General features: G+C 60.5%; 2 protein-coding genes across 11 annotated transcripts in view; one reads left to right on the top strand and one right to left on the bottom strand.

Annotated features, from left to right (window-relative positions):
- MPRIP (myosin phosphatase Rho interacting protein) overlaps positions 1-21,708 on the bottom strand; it is a 114,695-nt gene that overhangs the window by 31,499 nt on the left and 61,488 nt on the right. For 7 of the 10 annotated variants that reach the window (XM_070061695.1, XM_070061699.1, XM_070061696.1 and 4 more), the window contains exons 4-8: positions 14,495-14,646; positions 11,101-11,185; positions 5,847-6,063; positions 4,387-4,546; positions 343-484 (exon numbers count right to left, since the gene is read on the bottom strand). In XM_070061695.1, coding sequence (XP_069917796.1) covers positions 343-484; positions 4,387-4,546; positions 5,847-6,063; positions 11,101-11,185; positions 14,495-14,646 — 756 coding nt within the window. Of the gene's footprint in view, positions 1-342; positions 485-4,032; positions 4,547-5,846; positions 6,064-11,100; positions 11,186-14,494; positions 14,647-21,708 lie in introns of all 10 variants that reach the window. The other 3 variants (XM_070061694.1, XM_070061693.1, XM_070061692.1) reach the window with 1 other exon arrangement.
- On the top strand, positions 6,661-20,167 carry LOC127486811 (collagen alpha-1(I) chain-like). The gene is made up of 3 exons (XM_070060889.1): positions 6,661-6,680; positions 10,055-11,211; positions 13,430-20,167. Exons 1-2 carry the CDS (start codon positions 6,661-6,663, stop codon positions 10,998-11,000), a joined length of 966 nt encoding a protein of 321 aa, XP_069916990.1. The 3' UTR covers positions 11,001-11,211; positions 13,430-20,167.

Raw genomic sequence — 21,708 nt, 5'->3', positions numbered from 1 at the left:
GACAAGGGGTGCAGCTACCACTCCAAAGAAAGAAGGCGGCGGTGGGGGTGGGGGCAGGGTGGGGGTTCGCTCAGCCTCGCTGCTGGCTGCCACAGACAAAGGCTGCAGGCCTGGCTGGCGTCTAAGGCCACGAGAGTGTGTCTCGAGGAGACGGAAGAAGTTTCGGGTGAGAGATGCAGAAGACGGCTTTGCCCGAGAGAGGAGGCTCAGAGACCAGAAGCCCGGCGGATGTGTGTGGCCTGGCGCAACGGGTTGGAGACTGGGAGGTGGGCAGGGTCCTGTGCTGCCTGGAGGCGGGGCCAGCCCTCCAGCCCCCCCCCCCCCCCACCGCCCCGTGCTCACCCGCTTCCTGGGGAACGCCCTCTTCTCACTGCGTCCCTGGCGAGTGTCGCTGGATGGCGGGGGCACGGCTGAGGCATTGGTCTCCATGTGCTCTGCCTTCTCAGTGTCCAAGGCCTCGAATTTCTCAATTACCTGGGACCTCCTGCAAGACAGGACACGGGCTGCTGCGGTGGGAGAGGAAGCCCCTCCAAAGCCCCCGGCTGGGTCTCCTGAGGGGCCACCCCGAGGGTGTGCTGCGTGTCACACAGCACTACTCCCTCCACAGCGGGGCCAAGAGCAGCTCCCACCAGGCCTGCGCTGACCCCCGCCCTCTGCCCCACCTCAGGCCCTGTGGTGTGGACCCCCTTGACATTCACACAGTTCGGCACCCAGCAGCCTCTCCTGAGCCACAGACATGATTGAAAGGCAACCACCACCTCGGAGGGCCCCGCTCATGGCCCCCTCCCGGATCAGGTGCAGCCCCCACCCCGGGGTGCCCACAATGCAGCGAGAAAGAGGCCCATGAATTAACGGTGCTTCTGCCAACAGTGGAAAGGAATCAAAAATCCAAATCAAAACAAAAACAAGCAGGTTGATTTCGTGGGAAAGGCTGGCGGCCTCGTCAGGCGGTGAACTGCCGGAGCGGAGATGGGAGCGAAGCGGGCGGCACAGCAGAGGGCGGAGAGGGCAAGACCTGGAAGAAAACAAGGCTGGAGAATGAGTCGTAGAAAGGGGCTGCTGCTGAAAACCAAACGACGTAAACCAATCATCACAGACCCAAGAAGCACAGACCCGGGGTGGACGCCCCGCTGCACCAGAGTGGCCGCTGTGGGCAGGCGGGCGGGCTGCGCGCTTGGGGGTGGGACCTGCACTCAGAGGGGCAGCCCTCCTCGTGGGGGGGGCCCTGCACTGCGTTCTGGGTGGGTGGCCAGGGCTGGGGGCAGGGAGGGAAGGCCCCACTCCCAGAAGACTGCAACCTGACTCTTGGGGGAAGAAGAACCTGAGACAGCCACGCCTATCCTTGGGGCGGGTCAGCGGGAGAGCTGCTCCTACGCGCAGGCAACGCAAGGGCACCTGGGCTCTCTGCCCCCTCCCCCCCAGCTTCCGCACACAGCAACTCTGCAGGAAGGGAGCTTGTGCCAGGCCAGCCTCCAGTGCCAGGGGGTGTCGTGAGAGCGGGAAGCTGAGGAAGCTGCCACATCACCAGGCAGGAGGGGGCGCTTGGGCAGTCCAGGTGAGGAGGAAGGATCTGGGTAAGACCCTAGGCCTGCTGACAGGCCTGTGTATGGCCACTCTGGCAAGAGGACCCCTCTGCCGGACCCAGGGGCCTACAAAGCCCCTGCTGAGCAGGAAGTGGTGCACAGGGCCCAAACCACATGCCAACTGCATGCTGCAGGGCTGCGCGGCTCCAGACAGAAGTCAGAGAGGAGAGGGGAGGCCTTGCGGGGTCACAGTCACTGGGGAGAGCAGGAGGTCACCGCAGGTGCCCGTGAAGCACCACAGGTGTGACAGCAAGCGCTCCCTTGGCTGGCACAGCACACTGGTGCCTGCCCTTGCAACCCTCAGGTGCCCGGGGTGCTGCCTCAGGCACTGACGGTAGGCGGGAGGGAGGGTCAGGGCCACAGGGCCGGCCTGGCTGGCTGTCACTAGCAATCCAGCTGGGACCATGGCTTCCTCATGCTTGGTGGCCACAGGTGACTCACTATCCAAGACACCCTTGCAAAGGAGTGTCTGAACAGCACACAGTCTGGGAGTCTGAACAGCACACAGTGTCACAGTCCAGGGCTCAGCAGGTTGGAACAGGGACTGCTCAGAGGGATGTGGCCATGTGGACACCACCACGAGGATCCCCAGGGGCCTGGCTTCCAGCTGGCCCATCCGAGCCGCCATTCAGGCAGCTGTGGACCCTCTCCTGCCCTCACGAAGCTTCTGCTCTAGTCTACTGAGCACAGGGTGGGCCACTCAGGATCAGAGAGCAGCCAGATGTCAGCAGGCCAGAGAGAGAGTGACGTTCCAAGGTGAGCAGCAGAGCGGGTGCCACAGGACCAACTAAAACCCATCACCCCAGGGGGCAGGGAGCATGCAGAGGCAAAGCCCAGAAACAGAACCTGTCCCTGGCTGTGAGATGCGCACGAGTCTGAAACAGAGCTCTCTGAAAGGCAGCTGGGCCAAGCGGATGCACTGACGTTAATTCTGTGGCCTGGCAGTACCCCCGGGCGCGGCTCAGCCTGCTTCAGGGCCTTGACGCGGCCCACCACCTGCCAACGCAAAGCCCCGGCCGCCTGCCTGCCTCTGTGACCCTGAGCAAGACTTCCCTATACACCTACTCCTCGGCTGCTCAGGAAGACACCTGGCCCCAGCCCCGGTCATATCAAGGGAGCCTGCTAAGGGACGCAACAGCTGTTCACCGAGAAGGTCGCCTGACTGGCAGGCCAGCCCCTCATGGGGCCGTGCCAGGCCAGTGTCTCCAGCAGGAGCGGCTCAGCGACCCCTCGAGGAGTGGCCCCAGGGGTCCTTGGGCCCTTCCCAGCTGGGACACGTGGCAAAAGCAGGTGGGTGGCCAATGGTGAGTGTTAAGAAAGGAACAGGAGACAAATGCGTCCCTTCTGACCTGCGCTTTGCGGGACAGGAGCCCGCCTCAGCCCATCTCAACCTCTGAACCCAGCCCAGGCTGGGGCAGTGAGCACACTGTGGGAACTTCTGGAACTCAGCTGAGTCTCTTCTGCACGGCCAACTTTTCTGGAAACCTAACGAAAGCCACGTTTTCTTCCCAGAAAGCTGTGCAGATACGCTGTGCGTCGTGGTTGAGGCAAAGCTCCCACCGGCAGGTGCAGGTGGGAACCCCCGCCGCCCTGTCCAGGTGTGGGCACTGCCTGGTTCTAGGTGGGCAGGGCCGGCAGCAGGCCTGCTCTTCTCAGACAGCAGTCCAGTTCTGCCTGGCCATCTGAACTCGGCCTCCCCAGGACACAGGGGCTCGGGTCAGCCCCCTTATTTCAGGCAGGCCCGCAGGATACACTCGGCGTCACTGGCTGCCTCGGGTCTCCCTGAGGGTTCTGGGGAGGAACCGTGGACGCTCCTGCCCTCCTGCACAGCTGTCTGTTCCGGTACACCCTCAACACCTCTTCCCATCCGGGGACCACCCAAGCCAGAGGCCGTCACCATGGGTCCTGAGACAGGAAGGAAACCTAACCCCACACGGCCCAGGCAGCTGAGAGCCAGGCAGGGCCTAGAGATCCGGTCCTGGGAGGCACTGATAAAGCCACAGATCCCTGGCTCTGAAATCCTGCACTGGCTGCCAGGAGCCGAGTTCTCTGGCCAGAGTCTGGGACCCCCAGCCCAGGTTCCTCCATGCCCTGAGCACAAAGTGTGCTCCTCAAGAGAGCTTAGGGACACACAGAATGTGGTGCCTCCGTGTGTGTGTGTGTGTGTGTATGTGTGTGAGAGACAGAAAATGTGCTGGCACATGCGTGTGCATGTACACGTGTAATGCATACTGTAGCAGTGTACACATGTATGAATGACACGTGTGTGAGAGCACACATGTACATGTGTGGCCAGGGTATATACACACGTGTGTACATGCGCCATGGTGATGTGCAAGACCATGTGTGCACACATGTATGTGCATGTGTGTATGTGTGTGCATAAGAGGGAACACACGTAAGGAGCGTGTACGTGGATGTGGCGCTCTGCCTCCTGCCCCCTCCTTACCTCCGCTCATTGCCAAACAGACGGGCCACCTCTTCCCTGCCAGGGCTCCGGGCCCGAGTCCTACGCTCCAGCCGCCTTCTCTCCACCTGGAAAGCTTCTCGGTGGCTGATCCTGATGGCCTTGGGGACGTCGGCCAGGGTGGCATACTGCCTGCTGGCTTTAAAGGCAAAGGCGCTGCCCGGTCTCTCTGTCCCCTGCCCCCCAGGGCTGGCAGAGTCCATGTGGGCGCAGGGCCGACTGGCCGTGTGCAGGGAGCCGAGGGAGGTGCTGCAGACCATCCGGCTGGGTGCTCCAGGACCTGAGGGGTGAGGGGGATGACGGAGCTCCTGGGAGGGCGACTCAGGGCAACTATACCTGTTGGTGGGGGTGCTGGGGCTGGGCGGGGAGAGTGGCGGGGGCAGCTGCTGCTCCTCAGCCTTGAGGTCCTGCTTGGTCTTCTCCAGGGAGAAGTAGCCGCTCTCCACCCGAACTTTGCGGCCACAGTCCATGCGGTCGCTGCTCATGGCGCTCTCCTCTGGAAGAGAGAGGGCGAGGGGACCGGTCAGGGTGCTGCCAGCTCTCACTGCAGCAGTTTCCTGCAGAAGCCCACCCTGGGGGCTGGGGGGCTGGGGCACAGCAGGATAAGCTGCTGCTGCGATGCCTACACCCTGTATCTGAGGGCCTGGGATCGACTCCTGCCTCTGCTTCCAATCCAGCTTCATGAGAACACCCCTGGGAAGGCAGCGGGGGAGGGCTCAGTGCTTGCGCCCCTGCCATCCACCCGGGACACCCAGATGGGAGTTCTTGGTTCCTGGCTTTGGCTTGGCCCAGTCCTGCCTATTGCAGGCACTTGAGAAGTGAACCAGCAGATGGAAGATTCTGCCTGTCTCTGTCTCTCCCCCTCTGTGTCACTCCTGCAGATTCAACAAATAAATGGCCCACATGGGATCCAAGCAGGGGCCACTGTCTATCCTCTGAGTCTAGCACCCAATGTGCGTGCCAAGTTAGAACCATGGGACGGGAACAGAATACTCTGATCATCCACTTTTTTTGGCTCATCTCTTCCCCAGTCTGGCTGCCGCCCGGCCAGGAAGACAAAACTTCTGCCCAGGACAGAGGGCTTCCCACCAACAAGTGCTTCCAACAAACACCAAGCAGGCAACCGACAACCAAGCAGGCCTCACATCTCCAAGCACATTTTGGCATGTGAGTGGCAAAGGAAGTGAGACAGAGGAAAGGGGTCTGCGCTGAGGCCGTAGCCGCTTGAGAAGGATGGAGACGCCTCTGTCCACAGCTCAAACAGAGCTCGTGCAAAGCCAGAACCAACCATCCGTTCGTCTTCCACAGAAATGGGAAGAGTCGGCCTGTGCCTCCAGGGTATGGGGCGAGGGAGGCAGAGATGGAAACACCACCCCATAGTGCAGTCCCACAGCGTGGGGCAGACTGACACCAGCTGCTTCCTCCCAGCCCTTTCTTCCCACTCCAGCCGAGGCTGGGTGTGATGCGGGCAGAGAGGACAGCGATGAAACTGCCCTGACCACTGCTCCCGCAGGCCACGGGCCACTTGAGCAATGAGCGCCAGTGCCTAACATGCCTACAAACGCAAACACAGCGTGAGGAAGCACAGGCCTCCTCCGACACCGACCTTGATGCAGAGTGCCCTAGATCCTCCTGGCCACTGCCTTCTTCTCTTCCAGACGGGGACTAAGGCCAACACCAGAGGCCAGGCCCAACAGTCCCCAGCGTCAGCTCCCGTCCACCGGGGTGGAGGCCTGCTCCAGCGCTGGACACGGGCACTGGGAAGGGCAGGCACACAGGCCACGGCCTCTGCTCACCTTCTCTGCTTTCCAGCCCTGGCTCCCGCACGGAGCTGGCAGCAGGGGCCTGGCTCTGGCTGGGGCTCTGAGCTGGACTCAGGCTGCTCCCGTCCGGCTGGTCCTTGGCCCTCATTTCTTCCTGCCACAGTGTGGACTTGGTGGTGGGGACTTTCTCTGCACTGGGAATGCTGCTGCTGCTGCTGCTGGTGACAGCCACTTTGGCAGGCCCGGGCTCCTGGGAAGAGAGAGGTGTTCACGTGGGCTCAGGAGCTGGCACCCAGGTCAGAGGCCTGGAGTCCTCAGAGAGCTCAGAGCAGGAAGGAAGCCCCTTCCCGACGGCCCTGCGGCCTCTCCTGTGCAGCCCTGGTGTCTGGAAGATGCACAGGGAAAGGCCCAGGGTTCCTGCTGGAGTCCCGTCCCCCAAATGCATGCAAGCTCTCAGCACCCTCAGAGCCCGCCAGCGCCCGAGCAGCAGGCCAGGGCTGGCTCCGACTTTGCCACTCCCAGACTTCCAGGCACTGCGCACACCTGCAAGGGGCGACAGACAGGGCAAGTATGCAGTGTGCCCGAGTCGGGTCCACGCCTCTGCAGGTCCTCAGACTGAACACAGTACACCCGGGGGCACCCACGCCCTGCCAGCCCTGTGGCCTCAGCCACCCTCCATTTGGGGGTTGTTAGAAGTGAAGTGGAGCACACAGACCCCGTGGGATGCGAAGAATCACTGGATGCAAACCTGAGTGCCCCCATGGCCCACTCCCAGATGGTCGAGTTAAAATCTCAGTGCCCAGGCGGGAGGGGTGTTGGAGCTGGGTCCTTTGGGAGGCCATCAGTCATGAAGGCGGAGCCTCAAGGGTGGGATTAGCCCTTTCTACTTGCTGAGGACCAGGAAGGGCCCTCACCAGAAGCCCAGATGCTGAGCCCGCCTTGACCTTGGACTTCTCAAGCCCCAGAAATGATGGATTTATGCTGTCTATTGTTTATGAGATGTCTCAACTAGGTGTTTTGTTACAGCAGCCTGAACAGATGTGGACACCAAACACCCCACCCAACTCAGCACACACATGCGCATTCACTCATCCATCACACATGCACAAGCTCTGGCTCGCTCCCACACTCACTGCACGTGCTCTCTCACTCCCACATGTACCCATGCACTCAGTGTATGCACACACACTGCTCTCACTGCTCCCACACACATGTACAGACTGCACACCCTCTCGCTCACTCCCACACACACACAGGGGAGATGCAGACTGGGAGCTGTGGGAAGGGGTTAACTCCGCCTTTTGCTGGGTGGTTGGAATGCCACAAGTGGGGCTGCCTGGGGAAGAAGTGCTGCGGGGGTGGCAGGCACCCAACAGACACAGGGAGTCCAGTTCTGGACTGTGGAAATCCTGCACTAAACCCCACAACAGAAGAGCCCAGACGAGCAAGTGTGGGGCTGGGACCCTCGGGGCTGCAGCACAGCTCACGGCCTGGGTCTCACCACCCTGCCCGGGGGTGTGCAGAATAGCTTCGGCCCCTCCCAGAAGTGATGCCCCCCTCAGTGCTCTTGGAAGGACAGGGGGCCACTCACAAATGTCCAATGCCCTCTCCCACCCTGCTGCCAGGCCTCTTTCAGTTCCTGTTAATCTGGTATAGGAGCAGGTGTGCACCGTACCATGTAGCCTCACCTGGCCAGGAGGGGGCAACCTCTCTACCACCACACAGCCCCAAAAGGAGGAAGACTAGAAGGCAGAGAAGGCCTTGAGTAGGGCGCCTGGCCCAAAGCCATCATCAGCTTTGCAAGGTCTGCAGGCCTCACAGACAACAGAAAACCCAGAAGGCTCTCAGGCCCAGGTCGGCTGCCCAGGCAGGGCCTCTGTGGAAGCTGGCTTCTCACAAGCAGGTGGTGACGGTTTCCCGACGGCTCCAAGATCCAAGGACACCAGGCCCCTCCAGCCAGCACCAACAACCCACAGGCGGCACGCAGTCACGCTTCCCCGATGCAGTCACTCCAGGCTCCTCTGCTCTGCCCCCTCCCTGATTTGGGGTCCATCCAACTCAAAGTCCAGGTGACCAGAGGCCCTGCACCACACTGGCGGGCTGGGTGTGGGGCTCGGACTCCTCCTGCAGTGTGTGTGGGGGGACAGGACACTGTCCTCAGGAGACTGGTCCCCTCTGCAGAGGGGGAGGATGGCAGAAGTCACCAGGAGGTCCTCAGAGAAAGGGGCAGGGGACTATACTCATGAGGGCCATGTCCCTGCCCAGCGGCTCCTGAGACCCCACCCCACCCCACCCCCGCCCTCCACACGCACACATCCCTTCCTGAAGCCTGAGACCCCCAGGCTGTGCACACATTTCTTGGGGCCATGCTGCTGCACACCCTCTCCCCTCCAGCCCTCTGCTCCTGAAAGATACACCGCCGCCGGCCTCCCCAGGGCCTCCTCCGCTCGTCTGGTGGCCTGCTTTCTTCCGCTTCTGCGCTGAATTGCAGTGGGGACAAAGCCACTCCGCCTACCAGGGGAGCAGTGTGGGTGGGTGACAGGGAAAGACTTTTCTTCTTGTGAGCGAGTGGGAGAGACGTCGGCCAGGCCTACCCTGGGGCCCCTGCACTGACCACACTGCAGGGACCCGGCCCAGCCTGGGGGAGGAGGTGAAAGCCCCCCGGCCCTGTGCTGTTTCCTGGGTGGCCAGAACAGCTGCCCTGTGCGTGGCTGGCGAGGTCACAATGAAGGCGGTGCTGTCTCCCAGAGCCTCTCAGAAAGGGGTTTCAAAGCAGAGGGCAAAGAGTAAAAACGGGGTTCAGGAAAGCTGGCCCAGCTGAGGGCCCTCACCACTTCTTGGAGAGCCGAGGACCCCCGTCCGGGACAAGAGAGGGGCCGCTGACGCCCCTGGAGAAACCACATTCCTCAGCGAGCAGTGGGAACCCCTTGGACAGGGGCTGGGCTGGGCTGAGGGGAGGAGCGGGCCTCCCAGGCTAGCGCTGGCCAGCAGGCGGTCCTGCCACCTCCCTTCTGCCCTGCTCTCCACAGATCAGCCTTTCCTTCTGCCGGCGGCTCAGTCAGTGGCTCCGGAGTCCAGCGGTGCCTCTCAGGCCACAGGCTCCACGCCAGGGCTGGACCTGCCTCTTCTCTGTCGGGGGCTCTGCTGGGACCCCGCCCCCACAGCCCCAAACGTGGCCCCCTCCCAGAGGCCAAGCATCAGCGGTCCCGGAGGGCAGGGCTGAGCCCAAAGGTGTGCAGGTGGCTCCATGTGGGACCCTCAGGCTACACAGAGCCACGGAGCAAGAGGCCAGGTTCAGGGCCCTGGGCTCCGGCTGCTTCACACGGGCCGGAACCCAGGGACAGCCTGCTTGCAGACTCCAGGCCAACCTTGATGCGTCTCCCCTCTGCAGAAGCCCCGGTCACTAGGTGGCCGCCAAGAGGGAGCTCTAGGGACCTGCTGGGGCTCATGGGGGGAAGGGAGCCCGGCCCCCCGGGGATCAGCTGGCTCCTTCTGCACAGAGGAGCCTTCGGGCTGGCCGGGGGCCAGGGAGGCCACTCCTCCAGCTGGCCCACGCCTCCTGCACCACAGTTACCTTATTTGGAGGCAGAGCTCTGTGCTGTGCCATTCCCAAGGCATCACCATGGGAACACGGCTAACGCTCAACACCGTTTTTCTGCCCAAGGATTTTTTTCTCTCAAACCCAGTGGCTTTGGGGGATTTAAGTAACTGCTATTCCCCAGCTGGAAGCTCCATTTTCTGTCTCCAGAAACTACTGCGAAGGCCTATTTTGCACATCTCTCTCCAGGGGATGCTGCTCTGGGCACCCGGGGTACTCCTGGGGAAGGGATGAGAGGGGACACAGGGTAGACGTCCATCTGCTGAGGGCACGCCCAGCTGCACTGGGCTGGAGGGAGGGCCTGTGTGGGGAAGGGACACAGGCTGGGCACCCTGCCCCTGTGCAGCCCACACTAGCTGCCACAGCCCGGTAAGGCAGGGCCCCACGGGAGGCAGGATTCCATCAGGGGCTGACTATCTTCACATTTGTGGGCTGCTGGCCTTGTGATGCCCAAGGGACCTCGGCGTCCACCCTGTTCACTCCTGGGGGGCTGGGACACCCTGTAGGCAAGGCCCTGGTGAGGGTAACATTTGGCATGGAGCTCAGACAGGCTCAGTGACATCCGGGCCCAGTGTGTCCTGTAGCACTCAGGGTAACAGCAATGAGGGACCAACCAGCCCACTTTGCAAATTAGTTAACTGAGGCTCAGAAAGGCTACCCCACCCCCCGGGGCCCTCGGAGTGGGGGGCACTGGAGCAGGTACAGAACCCTTCAGTGCCCTGAGGCTCAGAAAGGCTACCCCACCCCCCGGGGCCCTCGGAGAGGGGGGCACTGGAGCAGGTACAGAACCCTTCAGTGAACTGAGGCTCAGACAGGCTACCCCACCCCCCGGGGCCCTAGGAGTGGGGGGCACTGGAGCAGGTACAGAACCCTTCAGTGAACTGAGGCTCAGACAGGCTACCCCACCCCCCGGGGCCCTAGGAGTGGGGGGCACTGGAGCAGGTACAGAACCCTTCAGTGAACTGAGGCTCAGACAGGCTACCCCACCCCCCGGGGCCCTCGGAGTGGGGGGCACTGGAGCAGGTACAGAACCCTTCAGTGAACTGAGGCTCAGACAGGCTACCCCACCCCCCGGGGCCCTCGGAGTGGGGGGCACTGGAGCAGGTACAGAACCCTTCAGTGAACTGAGGCTCAGACAGGCTACCCCACCCCCCGGGGCCCTCGGAGTGGGGGGCACTGGAGCAGGTACAGAACCCTTCAGTGAACTGAGGCTCAGACAGGCTACCCCACCCCCCGGGGCCCTCGGAGTGGGGGGCACTGGAGCAGGTACAGAACCCTTCAGTGCCCTGAGCCCCTGCAGACTGGAGGGGGGCAGGGCCAGGGAAGGAACACTCATCCTGGTCACATGGGAAAGGGAAGGGGGCCCTGAGAGCCCCTTTCTAGGCCAGGTCTCTCCAGATTCCCTCCCATCCACCTGCTGCCTGGGGCCACCTCCTCCCTTGCACAGTGGCCGCAGGAGCAATGTACCCAGCAGGCGGCCCCTCTCGCACGTTCCTCCCTCAGGCAGCCCAGGGGCACACCAGCAGCTGCCCTGTCCCTGTGGCCCAAAGCATGTGGGAAGCAAGAAGGGGCAGGCGCAGGGCTGGTGACCGCCTCAGCCGCGGCCCAGTCCTCTCCCCTACCCTCTGGTTCCTTCTTCCCAGGTCCCAGGCCCAAAGAGAGGACGCCACCCAGCAGCCCAGCGCCTACCTGTGGTGTGGGCGGCTCCACTTTCCGTTTCTTCTTCTGGTTCTGCTTGTTGGTCCTGGGGTAGACCATGAGCATCTCCAGCCACCTAGAAGAGAAGAGCCAGGACACCAGGTGAGACCCCGGCTCTCAGGGACTATGACACCTGGCCCTGCTGCTGGGGGCCAGGCTGCCGGGCCTCGGGCAGCACCAGGCATCACCCCAGATGGAAGTGCCTGCAGGGCAGACTTGGCAAGCGCAGGCCTAGGACGTGGACTCCAAGCTGGCAGGGTGCAGGCCTGACCACGGGTCTTGGGGCAGTATGGGAGGGCATGGCGATGCTGTCCCCAGGGCCTGGACTTGCCTCTAGAGCAGCCCTTCCAGAGTAGATGTGGGTGGGTACAGAGGGGCTGCAACTGGCAGCCACCTGGGGCTATCAAGGCAGATGCTGGCCCTGAGGCAGGAAACCAGGAGTCGCACAAGTGAAGTTCTCCGTGGTGGTCACCCGGGGGGAGAGCAGCTGATCTCCCAGGCTGCATCCTACACAGGGCGGGTACAGACACCCCTGCACTGGGAAAGTCGGAGAGGGCTGCTCAGGGAACCCCCAGGGCCCCTGTGTTGGAGGTGCGCTCGGGGCCAGTACGGGGCAGGGCGGGGCTACTGGCAGGAGGCTGTGGCTCCGGATCCACTCTGCTGACCAGCTTCTCAGGGCTTTATTCCCAGCATGTCTGAAATCAGGCCAAGGTCCACCGTGATCACTTTATGAGATTTTATGAAGGACAAAGGAACGGAACAGGGGTTTGCTCACTGGGGCTTCGTACCAGTCCTGGGGGGCTAGAGGAAGTGGTGGGAGGCGTGGAGCGAGGAAGGGCCCTGTCCTGGAAGCTGGCTCCAGCCCGGGGTCTGGGGTGGCCAGGTGGTCCCCACACTCTCTTCAGAAGAGAAGGTAGCACAGGCCATGCCACTCCAGGTCCTCCTCAGGGCACCCAGGAGCATGCTGAGCAGGCCTAAGGGGAAGGCCTCGTGTCGCCTGCGTCAGGAGGCAGAGAGAGGCTCCCTGGCTGACGCTGACGTCCAGGGAAGCCGGGCGTGGCACAGGGGCTGCCCTCAGGCAGCTCAACCCAAGGACAGTTAACGCTCCATTGGCTCAGAGAATGAACGGACAGGACAGCCAGGTCAGATTCGGGCCAAGGTCCTGCAGGATGCTTCTCCACGGCCCCAGAGCCAAAAGGCAGCAGCCTGGGCCCTGGGCAATCTCCTGCTCCCTCCTCTTCACCAGCGCTGGCCAGGAGCAGAGCACGGGAGAAGCTAGCACAGGAACCGGGCAGGCCCGTGATGTTGGGGTGCCTGGCAGCCTGCAGTAACAGCTGCCGTTCCTGCCAGGCATTCCTGAGACCCACGGACAGGCCTGACACCGTCGCTCGGCGTCACTAAGGAACTGGCAGCAGGGCCTGAGGAGAGGAGAGGGCTCGTCACAGCACTGCCCACTGAACAGAGCGGCTGGGCTCTCGGGAACGGGACAGAGTATGTCCTCGGCACTTGGGTTGTCATGGAAGTGTCTAGTGTCACCCAGATGTGTCACAAATATAATGTAGTGAAGAGAGGGGGTTGAATGTGGCACAGCTGTGGGCACCAGACCCCCAGCTCTGGGGCTGAGCCAGCTGAGTGAGCCAGGGTGACCAGCTGCTGCCGCAGGTCTGCTCCAGGAAGAACTCAGGAAGCAGGCTGGGTAGGACTCTACCGACTCCCACATCTCCTCACCCCCTGACCTAGGACTTGGGCTGGGTGATGGCTCCCTGGGCAGCAGCAGAGGTGAGCCAGGAAGTGCAGACCTGGAGGGCACCTGCAATGGGTAGACATGGTTTGAGGGGCCCCCGGGGCTTCACAGATTAGAATTTAGTACCCAATCCAGGCATCAGAGGGTGAAAACTGAATCTGACTCAGGAGGTGGTGGGCGCTGGCGAGGTCCCTGGGTATTCACACCTGAGTCTTGGTCACGTGGTGTAACTAGCTGGCTAAAATTTAGGCAAGACGGAACTCATACCCCTGCAAAATGATGCATCCCAGGACCATGTTGGTATCCAATTGGGGTACCACCCCCTTTCCTGTAAGAAGAGGTGGAATTGGGAGGGGGCGCTCTTTCCCCCTTGGACCTGCTCACAAGCACAACCCTAGTGTCTTCCTATACCGTCTCGGGTGCACCTTCCCTCGGCTGAGTCCCGTCACACGGGCCTCTCCCACTCAGGTGCCATTTGCCTGTCTCTCGTTTACACACTACTCTTTGCACACATGTTGGGGGTGGCCCACACTCGCTGCTACCAGCCTCTGCTTAGTATCTGCATCTGTGCGGCAGGTGAGGACCCGGATCAAACCTCTGTATAGTCATCGCCCACACCACTGGGGCTTCATACGCGGAAGCAGTGAGCAGAGAAAGACAAGCACCCTGTCCCTTGCCGTGGAAGCCCTGGGCTACTGGGGACCCTGCCAGCAAGAAGGCCCCCCACCCCAACTCAGCCTTGCAGCAGCTCCGGAAGCACGGGCATGGGGAGCCCCGGCTCCTCACGGTTTGCCTGTCGGTGGTACAGGCACCCAGAATGGACTGAAGCGCCCTCTGGTGTGGGCCGAGGCCACACGCGGCCGGTTCTGGACTAGGGGAGAGATGGAGATGCTCCCCTTGTTTGTCCCAGGCCTTGGGACGTGCGTGCGAAGGGCTGGCGGCAGAGGGCTCTGCTGCCCCTCACTCAGCTGCCAGGGTTGGGGCTGCTTCAGCGAGGCAGTGCTCTGCGTCTCCCGTGTGCCTGCGCCAAAGTGCTCTGCGCTGCGGTCATCAGCCTGTGGCCCAGACGTACTCTCTCCCCAGGGCTTCCGAATTGGCTTCACCTGCCTCCTTCCCAACCTGAAAGGGCACCAGTGGACTCCCTGGGACCTGGGTGTACCACACACAGCCCTCCATCCCGGACCAGGCTGCTAGGAGCTAACGCCCTGCTGCTGGGCCAACTGCCCCGGGAGGCAGATGCTGCTGTGAGCTCAAGGGGGCCGGGCTCGTGCCCCCCAGAAGTCAGCTGCCTTAAAACCTGGCCCCCTTCCACACTCAGGCTTCCCAGGCCTGCACACGGTGGGGGCGGGGTGGGGGGACAAGATTCATTCATTCCTCCTACCTGGCCAAGGAAGTCAGGCTGAGCAGCAGCAGAGGGGCGGCTTTCTGTGTGAGACCAGGACGTGCCCGAGGCCCACACACGAGCCAGGTGGGACCCCAGGTGTGCATGTGTATGCATGTTGATAGTGGAGAGACATGGCAGCCTGGACACGGGAGCAGCCTGGTGGCCGTGAAGCGTGAGGTGAGGCCCAGAGAGCAGACACACCTGGGAAGCCTGTGGCGCCGCGACCCGACACACCGCGGCTGCGCATGAGCACTCACCCACTGATGGTCTCCTTGGTCTCGGCCCTTATGAAGTGCTCCTTCTCAGGCGTCAGGATGCACAGGGAGGACTTCTGGCCGGTGCGGCCCTCGCCGTCCACCACGTCCGTGCACTGGTTCATGTTGATGGTGCCTTGCGGGAGGGTCGTGGGCTGTGGGAAGACAGCAGAGTCACAGAGAGGCCAGCAGGAGCCACGCCCATCCTCAGGTGGCCCTCCCTCTGTGGAGAGCAGCACCCCAGCTTTGCCTGCAGGACGGCACGGGGAGATGGGCGACCGAGAGTCCAGCCTCAGGGGAGGGGCTGCTGACCCAAGAGCGCACTGAGACAGCTCCAGAGCAGCGGTCTCCAAGCAGCAAGCCTACCTGAGGAGCGAGGAGAGGCTGGAGAGGAGCCGCACCCCCGAGCGCCAGCTGGGGGTGGGAGGGACGGAACCAGGCACCTGCCCCGCCAGCGCTGACACGACACACCCTAACCTCCCTGACAGCCAAAGCTATAGGCCACTGAAACCAGGAACAGAAACCCAGAGCCAGGCTTTCAGAGATTCCCACGGGGTTCAGGCCAGACCAGGGGAGCCTCCTAGAGATCTGCTAGCTGTCGATGCCTGTACTCCCCAGAGGTGGGGATGCTTTGGCGGGGGTGGGGGACGCACGGTGGCCCTCCCAGGACCCTGTCCCCTCCGCCCTCTGTGCTGAAGGGGCCACAGGGATGCCATGGCCTGCAGGGCCCAGATGCCCAGCAGCCAGAGGGAGGGCAGGCTCTGAGTCCACCTGCTCTGGGGCAGCTGGCAGCCCCGCTGCGGGGCTCACCAGGAGCCTGCCACTTCCTGGGTCTCATCCCTGGAGAAGCAGTGTGGAACTGGGAGAAGAGTGGGATGGTTGGGCTATCCCTCCCAGGGCTCTAGGGGTCCCTACCCCCTACCACCAGTGGAGGGAAGGGTCTGACTCACAGAGCAGGGGGCTGGGCCTGGCACCACACACCACACACCACACACCACACACACCCCGGTTCCTCTGTCAAGCTCAGGTTAGGCACAACCTCCCCAGACCCCGGCAGCTCAATCCACCTCATCTTCCTGCCATTTCCATCCAGCTGGCCTGTGGGCATCTCGACTCACCTGCACCTGCCTGAAGCCCACTGGAGGGCTCTGTGAGGCAGACCCTGCTTGCCACACACTGTGTGGCAGGGCCTGACTCCACCCCAATCCTTGGGCTCACGGTGTCAACAATGCCAACAGCATCTTATCTGTGCCATGGTGTCAGCAGGTTACCAACACCACACACACCACACACACACAGACGAGTAACATCTGTCAACAGCAGCGCTGACGGGGGCGGAATGGTGGTGGCACTGCGGCATGACAAGGTGCGCAGCCACCTCCAACACCAGTGTCCTATATGGGGGCAGGGTCGGGTCTCCACTGCTCTCTTCTCATCCAGCTTCCTGCTAATGTGCCCAAGAGCATGGGCCCCAGAACTCATGTGAGAGAGGCAGATGAAGTTCCAAGCTCCTGGCTTCGGTCTGGCCAAGCCCCTGGCCACTGTGACCATTTGGAGAGACCACCAGCAGATGAAAGATCCATCCCTCTCTCACAATCTGCCTTTCAAACAAGTAAGTCTTTAAAACAAAGAAACATCCTATTGTAAAATCAGATGAACTCATTCTCCACTAGCCTGGCACCAGCTGTCCTTAACATCAGCTCCGTGGAGGTGTAATACACACACACACACACACACACACACACACACAGAGCGATGATAACCTGGCTCACTCACAATGACCGTGGCACATTTCCACCGCCCTCCTGAGAGTCGGGACCACAAGTAATCACAGAGGCGGCAGCCACCAGTCCGTGCACGGATGGAGTGCGGGCATCTCACAGAAGCTGAGCTTCCACGTGTCACTTTTTTTGTGGCCCAAGCCTATTCCCTGGTGCGGACAGAGCACACTGTTCAGTCAGCACTGACAGAGCCCAGTGGTTGTGAGTGGCACTGCTGCTCATGTGGACACGTGCCCACATGCATCAGTCTCTGAAGTGCTGCCAAACCATTTCCCAAAACAGCTACACCGCTGTATGTTTGCCCCAGCAATGCAGACAGGATCTGCTGGTAACTTAAAAAAATGCTGCCAACTTCTCATTTGCTCATTCTTTTTTTAAAAAAAGATTTATTTATTTGAAAGACAGAGGGAGAGAGAGAAAAAGATCTTTTAGCTGCTGGTTCACTCCCCAGATGCCCAAAACAGCCAGAGCTGGGCCAGGCCTGGAATGCCACCCCAGTCTCCCACATGAGTAGCAAGAGCCTGAGCACTTGAGCCGTCTGTACTGCCTTCCCAGGCCAGGAGCGGGGAGCTGGACAGGGAAATGGAGCAGCCAGAGCGCGAACCGGTGCCCACTTGGGATGCTCCCATTACCCGTGAAGGCTTAACCTGCTACACCACACCAGCCTCCTGGTGGTGACTTTTTAATACGGCTTCCAAGCGGTTCTCTCTGCCCCTGTCACAGTCCTCCGATGAGGACTGACACCTTCCACAGCTCAGCAGGGCCACTCAAGAGCGGTGACACAAGCCCTAGCTCCTCACCCTCTCCCAGACACCCACAGCCCCGTGCGAAGGCACCACTGACACCCCAGGGACTTCTCCAAGCTCACAGTGCAGGAAGCAGCAGTGCAAGGCTTGCATCCTTGGACTCTGGCTCTGGGATTGGCCCTTTCACTACTCCACACCAGCTGTGTCTGTGGGGCTCACCCCCAGGGTTTCCCAATACCCCCTAGATGGGGCTGCTGCCCACAGTTCAGGCCAGCACCTGCCCATCTGCGTTCTCAGCACAGAAGAACAGGATATTCTCAGGACAGAACATGTTCCAGGGACCAGTGCTGTGATGTAGGGGTAAAGCCACTGCCCACAGTGCCAGCATCCCACACGGGCACCGGTTAGAGTCCCCGCTGCTCCACTTCCAATCCAGCTCCCTGCTAATGTGCCTGAGAAGGCAGTGGAGGATGGCCCAAGCACTCGGGTCCCTGCAGCCGCATGGGAGACAGGGAAGAAGCACCCAGCTCCTGACTTCGGATCAGCACAGCGCCGGCCATGGCGGCCATTAGGGGGGTGAACCAACGGAAGGAAGACCTTTCTCTCTGTCTCTCTCTCTCACTGTCTATAACTCTCTCTGGCTCACTCTCTCTCTCTCTCACTGTCTAACTCTGCCTGGCAAAAAATAAAAAAAATTTTTTTTTTTAAAGGAGAGGAGAGGGGAGAGGGGAAAGAGGAAAGAGGAGAGAGGAGAGAGAAGAGAGGAGAGAGAAAAGAAAAACTACTCCAGCAAGGCCCGGGCCCTGAGCTGCAAGGGCAAGTATCTAGGCTGTAACCCAAATCCAGCCAGAGAGTGCGTCTGCCTCTGGTGCTGGCAGCAGTGACGTCAGCTCCACAGAGCTCTCTGCCCTAATTCTACACCTCCAGGGGTTAGGAATCCAGGTCTTCAGAGGCTGAGCATCCAGTGGTTTTGATTCATTCATTTTCCAAAGGAGATGGCCATTCACAGGCTATGGACCCCACCACCATCGCACATTACGGCTTCCCTGGTTCCTGCAGCCACAGCTAGGATGGCAGAACTGCTACCAGGAGGGGACCACACGGGAAAGTACAAGACAAGGTCTCTCTGCAAAGAGGTAACACACCCAGCCAGGAGCCTGGCCCTTCCGCCTGTCCTACACCTGCTCACCCACAAGAGCAGGAAGCTCTGGTACCCTGCGGCCAGGTGACCTGTAGGCAGCGTCACCGTCACAGTCCACAACACAGTGGGACCGGCCCGGCCACACAGAGCAGCCCCGATGCTGTCCTCATCCAGGCCGTGTCCACACCACACTGCCTCCTGCAGAAGGCGGCCCTGGTTCTGCACCCCTCTCCAGCCATCAGCAGCCCCGTGGGAACCAGGAAGAAGCCTGGCCAGCTGGGTCTGCAGGCTGCAGCCACTGCACAGGTTGGGGAACCTACTCGCTGGGTCAGCACAGGCTGGGGTGGCCTCCCACAGCGCCCGAGGCCTAAAGCACCCAGCCCTGGAGTCACGGCCTGGCTCTGTGGTCTCGGCTGAATGGCAGCTCTTGGGTCTGAGTCACCACAGACGTAAAATGGGGTGAAACGGCATCCCATCCAACTGCTAACTGGCGTCGCTGTCTGGGACAGCCTGGCGCCTGATCCAGCGCCCAGTGTAGACAGCGCTGGCTGAGCAGCGCTACTCACAACGGCCACAAGGCGGGAATGACCCAGATGCCCAGCAGCGGGTAAGAGAAGACACGTGATGTGTTCTGTCCATAAATGGAACGCCAGCCAGACGAAAGAGCGAGCACTGACACAGCCTGCGACATAAGCGACCCTGAAAATGTGAAGCAAGCAGAGTTGGAAGCCAGGAGCAGAGGACGAACATCATCTGATTCATCCAACAGGAGCCCTTAGGAGCAGGCGGCTCCAGAGCCGGCACCGGGTGGGGCAGGGTGCGGCAGGGGCAGTAATGAACAGCCACACGTGTTTTTCCTCACCTGGTTAGAGCTATCCTGAGACCAGAAGGGATGCCGTTCCCGGGAGGCGAGGGCCCGACTGGCACCCACACAGCCCACCGAAGCAAGGGCAGTCAGGAGACATATTTGGGGCACCTTCAGGGGCGTGCACCACAGGGACACAACAGGGTGGAGGCATCATGGACCACCAGCTGTCCCGCTGCAAGGGGAGGGGAAGCGAGGCTGCTGTGGGGACAGGCGCCAGCTGCCTGCGCTCAGATGCCAAACGGGGATCTTGAGGACAACTGGCCCTGCTGAGTGGCTCCTCTAGGGCAGAAGAGTGACCTACACACCTGTATGCATCACACATGACCCTGAGGTTACCTAAAAGACAATGACTCCCTACACTTACAACAAAACAAAGTCCTGCACACATCAGAGCCCCAGGGTTTGAATCCCAGCTCTGCTCTCAACTCCAGCTTTCTGCTAATGCCCCTTGAAAGGCAGTGGTGATAGCTCCAGTGCCTGGGCTCCCACCACCCACATGGGAGACCTGGGAGTTCTGGGCTCCTGGCTTCAGCCTGGCCCAGTTCTTGCTGTTGTGTCCATTTGAAAAGCTAACCAGAAGGAGGAAGATATCTCTGTCTTTCAAACAGAATGAAAATAATTTTTTTTTTTAAAGTAAAACACTGCACAGAGCAGAAGACAGCCACAGGCCCCGCAGCCTGGAGCCTAGCCTGAAAGGACTGCGGGGCCTGCCCCACATCCCAGGACTGGCAATAAGACCCAGCTGCCACCACCGTTTGTGACAGGAGCAGCCAGGGTCCTGACAGTCCATCCACAGGGCTCTGACCACAGCCTTTTGGCTAAGATCAAGTGTAGTATCTATTCTTATCAGCTTAAAAAGATTCAGCCCTGTGCCAGTTCAATACCTGACTGCTCTACTTCTGATCCAGCTCCCTGATAAAGACCCAGAAAAAGCAGGGGAAGATGGCCCAAGTGCATGGGCTCCTGCAACCCATGTGGGAGACCCAGAAGAAACTCCTGGCTCCTGGCTTCAGCCCAGCCCCACTCATTTCAGCCAGGTGGGAGTGAACCAGTGGATGGAAGATCACTCTCTCTCTCTCCCCCCACCTCTCCAACTCTTTCAAATAAATAAATAAATAAAACCTTAAAAAAAAAAAAAAACCTGTTCAGCTCCTGTCCCACTCAGAGGCACCTCGGTCTTTGTGGATTAACAGGTTAAGCTGTCATCTGTGATGTTGGCATTCCAAATGGGTGCTGGTTCAAGTCTCAGCTGCTCCACTTCTGATGCAGCTTCCTGCTAATGACGTGGGAAAAGCAGCAGAAGATGGACCAAGTGCCTGGACCCCTGCACCCACAAGGCAGACCTGGATGAAGCTCCTGGCTCCTGCCTGGCCCAGCCCTGGCCACTGTGGCCATTTGGGGCGTGAACCAGCGGATGGAAGATCAATCAAGCACTCTCTCTCCCCCTCTCTGTAACGCTGCCTTTCAAGTAAGTACATCTTTAAAGGAAAGGAAAGGGACGCCCTGGGATCTCCGAAGCACCTGGGCTTCCAGGGGTCGATAGAGAGGGAGCGCTGGTACTCAGCCAGCCCCCTGGAATGGTGGTGGGTGGGCTGTGCCTGCGGCCGCACATACAACAGTGGTCTGGGAGGCGTTCTGGAGCGGTGCAGAAACGACCCATTCAGGGCTTTCGGGGGGTGTTATCAGAGCCAGCTAAACCCATTTTTTCAAGAAAGAACAGAACACAAGGACCCTTTTCACTTGCTGCCAAGACCAGGAAGTTCCTTTGTACACCTGCTGTGCCAGACCCGCCTGCTGGCCGTTGCTGGCTGGGCAACAAGATGCTCGGGCCCCTCCACGGGGCCAGGGGCCTCTGCCAGGGGAGCTGCCCCTGGGAAGCCCTCGCCTGCCTGCCACGGCCCACCCTCCTCCAACCAGGGAGCAGGGCCTCACAGCTGACTGGCAGGCTCTGTAAGAACCACGGGTTCGCTACACCCCAAGGCAACAATGACCTCAGAATGGGACAAAGACCTCAGTGTAAGAGCGGCTGAGGGAAACGCTTCATGACAGTGGGCTTGGCGATGATTTCTTGGATATGACACCAAAAGCACAAGCAACAAGAGAAAAAAATAGGTAAGCTGGACTTCATCAAAATTCAAATGTCTGTACATCTAAGGGTGCTATTAAGAGAATGAAAAGGGAAGCTGTCCAAGGGAAGATAACTGCGAATCATATCCCTAGCACCAGACCAATACCCAGAAGTTAGAAAGAACTCTCAAATCAACAAGCAACTACAAAATGGAGGGACACCCACGTCCCATACTGGAGGGCCTGGGTTGAGTCCTGGCAGCTCTGCTTCCAATCCAGCTCCCTGCTAATGCACCTGGGCAAGCAGCCAAGGAGGCTCAAGGAACTGGGCTCCTGCTACCCGTGTGGGAGACTGGGATGGAATTCCCAGCTCCTGGCTTCAGCCTGGCCCAGCCCTGACCATTGCAGCCATTTTGTGAGTGAACCAGGGCATAGAAAAAAAAAATCTGTCCTTCTGCTTTTCAAGTAACAAATAAATTTCTTAAAAAAGGGCGGTGGCGGGGAGACAAAGGATGAGTAGATAATTCTACCAATGAAAAGACATTCAAATCTCGGTCATTGGGGAAGTGCAAATCCAAACTACACAGAGACAGAGAGTGCTTCACGCCCACTAC

Source organism: Oryctolagus cuniculus, chromosome 17, assembly GCF_964237555.1.
Source record: "Oryctolagus cuniculus chromosome 17, mOryCun1.1, whole genome shotgun sequence".
Taxonomy (NCBI): Eukaryota; Metazoa; Chordata; class Mammalia; order Lagomorpha; family Leporidae; genus Oryctolagus; species Oryctolagus cuniculus.
This window is presented reverse-complemented; position numbering and strand designations above follow the sequence as displayed.

Bases quoted from the DNA above. Each gene is read 5' to 3' on its own strand.
- LOC127486811 (XM_070060889.1), top strand. From the start codon at position 6,661: ATGAAGGCGGAGCCTCAAGG. The intron at 6,681-10,054 runs GTGGGATTAGCC...TAGTTAACTGAG, and splicing joins ATGAAGGCGGAGCCTCAAGG to GCTCAGAAAGGCTACCCCAC.